At 30.4% G+C, this 12,946-nt stretch overlaps 1 protein-coding gene across 1 annotated transcript; it reads right to left on the bottom strand.

Moving 5' to 3' along the window:
• Positions 1 to 427: 427 nt before the first annotated feature.
• Positions 428 to 2,438, bottom strand: LOC122597131 (palmitoyl-acyl carrier protein thioesterase, chloroplastic-like). The gene is made up of 6 exons (XM_043769763.1): positions 2,145 to 2,438; positions 1,724 to 1,857; positions 1,460 to 1,573; positions 1,181 to 1,346; positions 1,012 to 1,080; positions 428 to 715 (listed from the first exon to the last, which is right to left on the bottom strand). The coding sequence occupies exons 1-6, from the start codon at positions 2,436 to 2,438 to the stop codon at positions 428 to 430; spliced, it is 1,065 nt and encodes a 354-aa protein (XP_043625698.1).
• Positions 2,439 to 12,946: the final 10,508 nt, after the last annotated feature.

The raw sequence follows: 12,946 nt of genomic DNA, 5'->3' as shown, positions 1-12,946 counted from the left end.
TTGTTATGTTATTGTTATTTTTCATGTCTTTTGATTTAGTTTGTTGTCAATTATAGTTTGAAGATTTCTTTAATTACAATTTGTTTTGTTCATGTTTTGTTATTTTTCACCTGTTTTGTTATTTATTATTTTAATATTTACCTTTGATATATATATTTAATTTTGAGACTATCCGTCCATGAGACGGGCTGAAAACTAGTTATTTTAATATATTAAAAACTTAAAGATGTAAATAAAACATAATTTCTTTACATCCGTAATATTATTACATAAAAAACATTCAAAACAAGTACAAATTACTGGCCCTTTAATTTTGTCGGATTAATTTGTGGCGCCAAAATTAGCGTCACTCCTATGTAAGTAAAACACATTATTAATTACTAGCTTATTTTTAAGCAGTTTGTTTTCTTTTTTCTTTCTAAATTAATTATACTCCTCCATTTCCATTATTTGGCGACGAACCAACGTTATGGTATTCGACTACTTTTCCATGTTTCTTGCGCCATCTAGTCCTTCCTTTGGTGATCTTGTCACATCTTGTTGCAGTCTCAAGTAGAAGTAGGTGGTCGCACACAAAACTGTTACAATCGTTGATATCGTCCTCCACAGTTACACAAGTGTGTGACTGTATTATGCTATCCTCCTTACATTCATGACAGTATTGTAATGCCATGCTAGTAAGCTCGTAGTTTTCTATAATAGTCTTTGGAACACTCTACATAAAACATCAATTAAGGGTCATAATTGCAGAATGGATATATATATACGTATAGCGAGATAATAATATATACTCCTAATTCATATGCCTAAAAATAGGTCTACTCCATGCATCAGATGACACATGTTTTCCATTCATTTTCTTTCGTTATCTCTACTTTGATATTGTTACATGGCTTGATCTCTCTTTTAGCCTTATCTTTAGGCATATAAATTAGTCAAATTAATCATTTTCCATACGTATATATATATGTAATATATATTCAACGTTGGAATAAATGTTAGGCAAATTACCTCAAGGATCCACCGGCTATGTTTTACATTGTTAACATGTTGGTTAACATCCAGATCCCAATATGTTGTCTAAATATATATAATTGTAGATGCAAGGAATTAGAAATTAAGGTCTACGTGGTCACGTGGATATATATAATTGAAGATTAAATAATAATATTGTACTAACCCTTATGGGAACATGGCCAACAATGGTCTCATTTTTCTTTGACCAATTTATGGTATCATGTGTGACTACAGCGGGTGTATCCAAAAGGTATTGTTCTAACTCTGCTCGAACTTCATCTGGAAATTTGGATAACTTTCTAGTCTCTTTATTTACCATCACCCAAGTACTACAAAATAGCTCAAGAAGTATTATAAATATGCCTCCATATATACAAACAAAATAGGTTTCAATAATCAAGTTATTATTTTCCATTTGGTAGGTGACGAAGATTATTGTTACCTTGATGCTCGGATTAATATTTCGCCTGTTTTGGAATCAGAAAATGTCCAATTACAACACAAACCAATTTTTCCAAGAGCCGCTTTCCATGTATGGATTGTAACAACATCACCCCTATAACATATATATAATAGTTTTCACCTTGCGTAATTAAGTTCATCAATCCATAAAGTTATAACAAACCTAGCTTGATGATTTGTTAATTTGCTTCTATTAATGAGCTTGAAAAATGAAGATACATGTAACATAAAATTAAAGCTATACCATAATGGATAACGCTCAACTACCACTTGCATTTTTGCTGTCACCCAGAACAGATCCCTTTTAGCCATTTCCGGGGTTGTAGCAAAGCCATCAAGTGAAATCCCAACTTCCTTTAAATGATTACATGCTGTTTCCTAGAAATTTAGCTTGAAATTGTGAGTTGGGTTCAGGAATATATATATAGACTTTCTTTACTTTGAATGCTCTTTTTTTCAAACAACAATCCTACATAATCTATTACTAGATCGGATGTTTTTCTCAAGTCACGTGTTAAACGTTATAAAAATGTATGTGGTAGAAAGAAAATTTACTAAAAACCTTCGAAATATTCTTTTGTGAACTTGTGACTGAATTTGTATATATATGACAAAATTTACACGTCGTTAATTGGAAAACATACATTTTACATCAATAAGTATACCTGTAAATGATTCATAATTGTTTCTATAGTAGGTGTGGCATCTTGTGCAACTTCATATGATTTAATATGAATATTCTGCCGGAAAACAAAACCATCGTTAACCATTCTTCCTAAATCAAGATCTGAAACCTTAGTTTGAAGCTCTGTCGTCTGGTTTTTTAGCATCATCATTGGTTTCAAGGGAACAGTTCTAGAAACTGGAAGAAGCGCGCTACGGCTCTTAATTACTTGCAAACCAATAAACGAGGGATGCACATGTATCACGCTTGGAGGGGGTTTAAGACCTGAATTCATTATGAAAAGTGTAGTAGAAGTCATATGGTTTTTAGAGTTGCTAATATGATTCTTAATTAAAACCTGAACTTCAATGAATCCATTGAAACAATTTATAGAAATCAAATCACATTAGCACTTTTTTCAATCACTATCACATGCATGTCTCAACTTTGATATTTAGATAATTGGTATGGTGCCAAAAGTTGACTTTTTCTCGTTGTATATTTACGTACACCACTATATGCCTAAAACAGGTAGGGATTTTGCTGAAACTCTATTAATACACGTCTAACACCCTCACAAAAACAGAGCTGCATATAGCTTCGAAATAAAAAGGTTTCAATCGAATTCTAAGGATTTTCTAAGGCATTTTAGCTGCTAAATCTCTTTTGGATTGTTTGGATCGCGCTAGAGCATAAGACTACTTTACATATGGTAAATGATATTTCTACAACAAATTTTATCCATTTACAACAAAACCTGCATCATGCAGTTGTATTCTGCGTATAAAAAGTTGTATCTTTGTTGTAGATGGCCAATTCTTGTTGTAGAAGTATCACTACCCCTTTACATATTGTTGTAATCGCTGTTACTACCATTTGGTTATTAATATAAAAGTAATTGAGGTAATAGAGAGTAGTGTAGTAAATTTAAGGGTTGAGAGATATATGTTGTATATAATTCCATTAAAGGTATTATACGTATATTATGTGGAGATACTTAAATTAGTGAATAAAGAAAAAGAGTTAGTTTAAGTATATAGGGGTTGAAAAATATTTTCGAGGTATATTGGGTAGATTTACGTACGGTGTCCGTTGAGAAATATTTAAAACTTGATGGATAATTAAGGTATTAAAAAGACTGACAATTTAAAAAAAAGATGAGTGATTAAACCTAGACTAGATAATATCCCGCGTAATACGCGGGTGAAGGTATATAAATTTTTTTTTTTTTATTTTTTTTTTGCAACTGAGCTTCGATTTAGACGTGTTGGAGACAATTCTAACCAGATAATTCTGGACCCCCAACCCCTTCTCATGAAATATACGTTTGAGATGAGAACCCCAAAGCTCGAACCTGAGACCTTGGGTAAACTCATTCACAGGGCTCACATAGTGGATTTATAAGATACCCCTGACCACTAGGGCTAAAGCCATGTTAAATCTTCGTAAGTAATAACATATATTGTGAAAGTTCTTTGTATGTTAGTATTGAAGGCTCCATAAACATACGGTAAAAGTTTTCGCAAAAATAGTCTAAATCCATCTCTGGATTCGCGGGTAAGAACGAAAAACATATAATATTCCATAGATTAATTAGTAATACAAAACGTTATACTCGTATATATCATTATTGCCAGTAAACAATTTTTGAGGATTAATATATTTTACTTTAAACATTATTACAACGTACCCTCAAATTATACAATTTAGTTAGATTAAGAAAGCGGTGAATATAAATATACATTAAAAATTAATATGTAAATGAAATAGATATATTATTGTGATGATGATTCAATTGGAGGATGTTAAAAAAGACGAGCCGTAAGCCAAAGAAAGCCATAGTCAAATGTTAGTATATTTATTAATTATTTGTTATTAGTTTTATTGATAATTAGTAAGTATGAATTTAAAAAAGAAAGATGATTTAATCAAAATAATCTAAAGGTCTTAATTCAAAGTGATTTTTCATCTAAGGGTGATGATTTATGTAAAAAACAATTTAAGAAGCTCTTTTAGTATTTATGTTAGATTAGTATGTTAATGCTGATATTTTATTAGGGGGTGGGGAGTGCAGCGGGAGCAACCCGGTATCTCACGGTATCGGCATGGTGAATACCACTCCAAAAGAGGGATATCGTGGAGGAAAGGAGGAGTGAGGGGATAGTGGTCATCGAAGGTGTCTCGTTTGTAGCACTTTGTCAAGTGGTCCCCCACCTAGTGAATTAAATTAAAAAGTGGTGAAGGGAGAAGAGGCAGGGGCAATCCTTGCATGAGAGAGGGGAGGGGATAAGAGGAGAGAAAATGTAAAAAAGTAGTGAGGGGAAGAGATACACTCCTCACTCCCGTAGGGAGTCATTTTGACGAACATTCTATAAAGTTAAAACATTTCGTAAAGTCGAATTAGCACTATATCCATGCATTCATTCTTGAACTCCTTCTGTTCGAGCTGATCATACAGCACGCTTTCTGATCAGCGCGCTTTCTTTAGGCCTTCACCTCATCCTTTATTTTATAGAGAAAATCACATTTGCAATTAATCTCGTTTCTCATCTTCCCTTGATCGGTGGTTGATTTTAAAACGGAATGTTTTTCTTAGAGCAACCACTTACTTCTTGATAAAAATTTCACGAGATAATTAGCAAAGAGGCACCGGCTATTGCTAGCCACTACAACAAATATGTTATTTGTTAACACTCATTTTTTCGTATTTTTTAAAAATGTTAAAAAAATTGTTAACTTATTCACACTTATAAATATGTGAAAAAAATTCACATTTAAAAGTGTGAATAAAGTTAAAGAATCAAAATCTTTTCACAATTATATATGTGAAAATAAAAAGTTCATCACATTTTTAAGTATGTAAAACCATATATAATTGTTCACACTTAAAAGTGTAGAAGTAATTTGTGACACCAAATTTTCTCACACAAGGGGAAGTGCGAGGAATTTGAGTGTAACAAATTAGCTCTCATACTTTTAAGTGTGAAAATGCTTGACATATTTTCACTTTTAAGTGTGAACATTTTGTTTATACATTTATACTTGTAAAAAAAAATATGACTTTTAAATTTTTTCACACTTATAAGGGTGAATTTTTTTTATACATTTTTAAATGTGAACAAATTAACATATTTTGTTTTACACTTTTTAAAAATGCAAAGAAAAATAAATGTAAAGAATTGACATTTTTATTATAGTAAGCAAGTGGAGAAATGCACGTAGACTTGACCAGGAGTTTCAAAAGCATATATCCAACTCGACAGAAGAAATATGAGTACATAATCTTTTGTTTGTTTACATATGTTGCCAAGTTAATTTTGTACTGTTATGAAGTCATAGTTTTATCTTTTTGAGTAATAATATAAAATTTATTGATTTTCAGTTAAAATTATTATGAAATTTTGTATACTTATTAAGTCAATATTAAAATATAATTAAAAACTTAATGATATTATATTCGGAGACAAATATAAAAATTAGGTAAAATTCATCGTATTTATTAATATTGATTTTAGAAAGTCAAGAAAGGATTTATACACTTGCTATATTTTTTGAGTTATCATATTGTTTATTAAGAAAGTTTTGTCACAAACATTAGTTAAATTAACCTTAGATCACATGACATACGAATTGCAGACATATGTCGATAATTTTCTTTAAAAAAAACAAATGCAAACATGAATTATTAAGTTTCGAATATGTATGACAAATGTGATTGATATGCTAAATATTTTAAAGTACTTAATGACGTAAATCCAATATCACTATTGATCTAAGTTTCGATATTTTTTATTTATCATTACGTAGATTTGCAATTCGTTAGTTATAACTACTTGCGGCGCGATCTGCAATTCATTATTAACTACTTGCGGCGCAAACACATGATTTTTTTTTTTATCTAAAGACTCTAATATTTGCTGACTTCATCTTAATAGCTTATGCTTTGCCAAAACAGATGATCAAAAATGGAATCAAGAAAATGAGATACTCGAATGATCCAAAAACAGAAAAATTCAAATATAAATGATGCATACATAACAGATCAAATAATAAACACGATTAGTTTAGGTCATTTGTAAAAAGTAGCCTACATGTGTGACAATATTTATTCTATGAGAAATTGACTATGAAGTGTAACTAACAAACCACACTGCTTGCATTCTTGAGTTCAAAATGTAAGGAAAAAACGAGATGGGTAGATGAAAAATGAAGGAATGAGCTGAGTAACTATATACATATACAGATTTTCGGATTGAAAGGATAATTAAAAAAAAGAAAGTAAATTATAATTTCACAATTATATCTTTCCCATATAAATACTCAACGACAATCATATATCTCAAACATTATACACTTGAAAACATATTATAACATAATAAAAATATTTTAGATATTAATAATACTATGTGAATTAGATATAAACTAGATTATTACCCGCGTAATACGCGAGAAACATATATAATTAATGACATGTTAAATTTTCATAATATCAAAATTTCCACAAATATTTAACCAGATAAGAATTAAACCACTAAAAAACATGAAGTCACATTAGTGGTTGTTTGGTTGTTTAGATTCCGGTTAACAGAGAGAGTTGAAAAATAGATATATCATCTATTAGAGGTCTCGCTAAATAAGGTTTTCGTTTATTTGGATTTATTCATTCATCCGGATATGTCTGCATTGTCATTGTACTTGTGCTTTAACGTTTTGCTCGAATAATTTAGTTATACGCTAAAATTACTAAGCAATTTAGTTATCAATCTATATATCACATGTTGTGTTAATCTAACTTAAAATTATGCATACTATCATTGCAATTTTTATACAATTATTTTCTGATATATAATTGTGATAACTTACTATAAACTCAATATTTGTTTTTCAGTATATTATTAAGAAGACCGGTTTGACATCCTGTCCAGTTTTCAAAACATTGATTTAATAAAAACGTTTTATGATAAAAGTGCTATACAAAAATCCATATAACCAAATTTTATTGGTTATATGATAAAAATTCTATATAAAAATATGATTTAATAAAAACGTATTACATTAAAAAAAAAATTTTATTGTAAAAAATATTAAAAATTAATAGTAAAGATAAAAATGATGTAAAATATAAAAATATCAGTTTTCATAATTATATCATTAAAAACATTAATTATTAATGTCTACCCATTTAACTAAGGAAATAATAATAATTTAAATTTATTAAAATAAAATTAAATCTAAAAAAGTTAAATAAGGTATATGACTTCATCATTTGATCTAATGGCTTTAATTAAAAGTTGAACTTCATTTAAGGGTCCATACTTTTCCAATTATGAATTAAGGTTTCTCTTTTATATATATTTAGAGATAATCTTAAACATATGCAAAAATATGGGTACATAATCTTTTCTTTGTTTACAAATGTTGCCAAGGTTTGTACTATATGAAGTCATACTTTGTAAATTTTTAAGCCATAATATAAAAATTCTAGACTTTCAGTCAAAATTATTATGAAATTTTGTATATTTGTTAAGTCAATATTAAATTATAATTAAAAAGTTAATGATTTGATATTCGGTAACAAATGTATATTGTTAAAGTTAGGTAAAGTTTATGGTAATTAATAATATTGATTTTAGAAAGTCAACAAAGAAATTATACACTTGCTATATTTTTTGAGCTATCATATAAGTGATTGCGAAAGTTTTGTCACAAATAGTAGTTAAATTAACCTTAATTCATATGACCTATAAACTTGACGTATATTCTGGGACCAGTCTTTTCTCTTTTTTTCCCCTGCATATTTGACTTACAAAATATGGGGATAGTAATCAAACTTATATTTAACTCTGAAAAAATGATGGTTACTGAGGAGCGTTTATAGATTTTAACGCCGAGTCCCCTCTCGGCGAATTCATAAGTCAACAACATTGTTTTGCAATTAAAAGCTTAAAAGGCTAGCTTACTTTAGCCTTGTTTCGATGACAAGATCATGCTATATATTATTTATATTATGAAATTTGAATTATCAACAAATATAATTGCTAAACCGTAATTGTTTATCTAATAGATATTTTTGTAACTCCTACCAGGTGGAGACCCGCGCAATACAACAAAACTGGTGGCGAATTGAAAGACGACAACGGCGACTTGGCGGTAATGGAGGTGATTGGTGGTGGCGGTAGCATATTGTTATCAATATAAAAGTTATTCAGGTAAAAGGAAGTAGTCTAGTTATTTTATGGGTTGAGAGATGTATGTTGTAAATAATTTTATTAAATGCATTATAAGTATATTAGTGGATATATTTTTATTAGTGAATAAAGGTAAAAGTAGTTTGAATGGATAAGGGTTGAAAAATATTTTCGGGGTATATTGAGTAGATCTAGAGAGTGTCAGTTGAATATAAAACAGTTAAAAGTCGATAGGTAATTAAGGTATTTTTAAGGTTAGTTAATATTTGAAAAGAGAGTGGTGATTTGTTTTATAAGAGAAAATGATAAGATAAAATATGAAACTTAAAAATGGAGATTTTTCTTTATATTAACGAACCGATATAATATTAATTAAATTCTAGATGACCAATTTCATGAAATAAACTAACTGGCATGGTCTATAGTTAACTTTACTCTAACGAGCTAGTGTGCAAGATATATAAGAGTGATTAAACCTAAATGAGTATTTTAATGCTGATAATTTATTAGAGAACCATGTTGACGAACGTTCCATATAGTTAAAATTAACCATTACGTAAAGTCGAATAAGCACTATATCCATGCATTCATTCTTGAACTCCTTCTGCTCGAGCTCATATTGCGTGCATTCTTTAGGGCTTTCACCTCATTCTTCATTTTATAAAGAAAATCACATTTGACAATCTTGTTACTCAAGGCCGTCTCTTAAAATTTATAGATCTAGACCGAACACAAAAATAAGGGCCATAAACTAAACGTAACAAATTATATTATAAAATCTAATTTTTAAAAACGACAATAAATGTTATATCAACAAATAAAATCTAAAACCTAAAGACACAAAAATATTTCGATAGGTTCAACATAAAAAGGCCTAAAGAAATGAAAAGCAACAAACTGCTATGTCATTGTTTTTTAAATAATATTAATAATAATAATAATAATAATATATTAATTATATAGAGTATATTATAAATAATAATATATTATTTATAATAAATAATAAACAAAAATAACTACTTGTCATGCTATAAAAAGTGAAACAATGAAAGATTGAAAATGCGCTACCTAATGAGTTCCAAGTTTTCGATAACTGACAAGAACTCTTTTATTAATCCAATAAAGGTATATACGTAGGCTTTTTTTGAATTAAATTATATGTTATAGTTTTTAGATGATTGTTAAAATTTACAATAGACTTAGATAATTACACATATATATACATAACAATAAAATGGCCCCTTAAAATATCGGGCCTCGACCGTCGGTTACTTTGGCCACTCTACACTGGCCTTGTTGTTACTCATCTCCGCTTGATCGATCATTGCTTTTTAAACAAAGTGTTTTTCTTATAGGAGCCACTACTTCTTGATAAAACCCGATATTCACGAAATAATTAGTAATAAGGCACCGGATATTGCCTCCGACAAGAGGAGAAGTGTGCGTAGGCTTGACCAGGAGCTTCAAAAGCATTATCCAACTCGATTACAACAAAATACTCGACTATTTAGCGAAAGTATGGGTACATAACTTTTTTTTTGTTTACAGATGTTGCCAATTTAATTTTGTACTGTTATGAAGTCATAATTTTAACTTTTTAAGTTATTATAATATAAATTTTTTGATTTTCAGTAAAAATTATTAAGAAGTTTTATATACTTATTAAGTCAATATAAAATATAATTGAAAAATTAATGATTTGATATTTGGTAACAAATATAAAAGTTAGGTAAAGCTCATCGTATTTATTAATATTGATTTTAGAAAGTCAACAAAGGAATTATACATTTTCTATATTTATTGAGCTACCATATTGTTGATAACGAAAGTTTTGTCGCATATATTAATAAATAATATTCATTTTATTTATTATTACTTAGATTTGCAGTTCATTAATAACTACTTGCGACGCGATTTGAAATTAATTAATAACTACTTGCGGCACGAACAAATACTTTGTTAGTTGGTAGCACTGACATAGATTTGCTGACTTGCTTGAGTAGGTACCATCTCTACAGCATATGCTTCCAAAAAAGAGGATAAAAAAAGGAATCTAGAACAAATAGAAAGTAATGTTTTAATCAGGGTGGGTGAACCCTCATATATATGATGTGCCCACATATATAGAGTCAGAAGATATATGAAATTTGAAGGGGAAGGGGTTTTCTTCAGGGCTCGAAAGATGCAATAGATAGGGCCCCACAAGTTTTGAATTCGGCAATTCGCCGCTGGTCTATCGAGAGGGAACGAGGAATTCTCAACGAAAAAAGTGCTTTCTGAACCGAACGTAAAAGTCGTTTTCCATCGGATGATTGTTCCTGTAACTCTACCCTCGACTCGAATTATATATCTAGTAAGGTCCGCTCTCGGTCATTCCACACGTTGATACTCGAATGATCCAAAAAAGAACAATTCAAATACAAATGATGCGTATATTGTTGGTTTTATTAATTACACAACTACTTTGTGACTACGATTAATGTTTATCTTTTGAAAAGTTATCAAAGACTTTATTAAAACTCATAGGGTTTATAGTGTAAATAATTACAACATTTAATTATATGGAAACAATTTTTATTTAATTAAAAGCTATAAAGATTCATAATTAATCTTTATTAATCTTACGTAAGCGAATCAATAGGATTAACCCGTTTAAATAATTAAACTATAATAGATAAACAAATAAATAAATAGAATAGAAAATATATTAACCACCTTAGTAGATAACCCTAAAAAGTCGATAGCTCGGAAGATGTCGAACGGCTCCTTGCCAGAGCTAGATCCCAAGTGTAGGATGCCTCAAGAGGTTCACACACACACGAACAAATCACCGATGGTTTAATCCACTAGTGTAAAATACGACAAGTCAAGTATGCACTAGATATGGACTAGTATTTACTTAAAGATAAATGCAAATATATAAATAAGTAAATACAAGACTTAAGCAAGTAAATAAACGAGTAAGTAAATGTGGAACACAAATGTAATTTTCAATGTGTATTTTATTTATTGATGTATAAACAAAATACAAGATTGTTGCGGAACCTAGATAATACCAAAGTAACTATCTAAACAATCTTATGAATTACAAGTGATCTATACTTGCTAAATGTTCTCCTTGATCAAAATATTTAAAGTTGTGAAGTATCACTGTTTAGATCGAGAGTATTTAAGCAAGTTCACCAAATTGCAAAAAGTGATTTGAACGAGTGAATTGGCTTGGTATTTATAGGCAAAATAATCTCAACAGTGATTATTTTGCCGTACAAATATGGTTGGGTGCATTTAAGGAACTTAGGTATTTTCCTTAAATGCAACACAGAAAGTACAAGGATAAAGTCACTTTGATTGTGACTTGTCACCTTTTAGCCAACCACCTTTACACGCGTGTATAACCTTTTACATGGGACAAATGAGTTATCCGGGTAAAGGCGTGTAAAGGTATAAAAGTCAATTCCTCGTAATCAGTGTTCAGATTTGTAAGGTTTAGAACACTGACAAGGACTCCAGTCGTTAATCTGTTAAGTCTGCCGGTGGGCACCGCCACTTGTCAGTGTTCTTCTTCAGACTTCAGTTTTTAACTTCAGTGAGAATGTCTTCAGTTGAGTAGATCTGGACTGGAGTGAAGTTCAGTGAAGCAAATCTGGAATGCTCAAGATTTTCTGTACAAGTAAACGCTTCACTGGACTTCAATAATTTCTGGACAAATCTTCAGGAGTGTTCCAGTCTTCAAGTCAGGAGCAAGTCTAGTAAAACTGGACCTAACAAATTCTCCCTATTTGTTTAGAAATTATGTAAGGTTTTTCAAGCTCCTATCTATACAATTATATGCTTGAGAAACACTTGAAATTTTGACTAAGTCTAAATTTTTGTTCTATGCAAGGAGTGTTCCAGTTTCATTCTTTTGTTCTATCTTAGACTTAATCTGGTCATATACTTGTGAATAAATTGCAACTCTATTTAAATTACATCTTCAGTATCAAGTTACAATTTTCAACAAGAATAAACAAACAAGTACATGAAAAAGATTTAGGCCCTTCTCTTTGAAGCCTGATCACCTGCATCTTCACTGGCCTTCCTCTTGTGGGATGGAGAAACATCTGGCATTCTCATGCCCAGAGTGATCTCCATATTCTTCCTCCTTGTGAACTCTTTTTCAATCCTCTTCATAAAATATCTTACATCAACAGATATGAGCTGAGGTTTGTCTCTGAAGTACAAGCCAATTTCTCTGAGTTCAGACCATCCAAACGCCCTCACTGACGTGCTCTTCCTTTCATCTCTGAAGTTTCCCTCTCTTGTAAGTTTTACATGAAGTTTAGAGTGGGATTCATGATCTTCAGCAAGCCTAATATAAGCAAAGATGATCATTCTGGCATCAGTTCTGAAGTGCAACCTTTCATCATAATCTTGTTGCACTTTTGCCAGTCTGATCAATTCTTCAGTATCTCTGGAAATGCCTTGAGGTGCTACAGTCCTTTGCAGTTGTGCCTTGTTTATGCTTTTGGACACATCCAGAGGTATGAAATTGCTCAGGTCAGCATCTCTATCTGCCTTTGTTCTTCTGGGAGGCTTGGGAATACCTTTCATCTTCTTCCTGTACTCATTCTCCAGG

Source organism: Erigeron canadensis, chromosome 4 (genome assembly GCF_010389155.1).
Source record: "Erigeron canadensis isolate Cc75 chromosome 4, C_canadensis_v1, whole genome shotgun sequence".
Classification (NCBI taxonomy): Eukaryota; Viridiplantae; Streptophyta; class Magnoliopsida; order Asterales; family Asteraceae; genus Erigeron; species Erigeron canadensis.
Note: the sequence above shows the minus strand (reverse complement) of the source record. Positions and strands in the feature narration are given on the sequence as shown.

Excerpts from the sequence above, each read along its gene's own strand:
- LOC122597131 (XM_043769763.1), bottom strand. The coding sequence starts at position 2,438 with ATGAATTCAGGTCTTAAACCCCCTCCAAGCGTGATACATGTGCATCCC. Across the intron at positions 1,858-2,144 it reads CAATTATGAATCATTTACAG|GAAACAGCATGTAATCATTT; the intron begins GTATACTTATTG and ends CTAAATTTCTAG. Across the intron at positions 1,081-1,180 it reads TTGGCCATGTTCCCATAAGG|ACAACATATTGGGATCTGGA; the intron begins GTTAGTACAATA and ends ATATATATTTAG.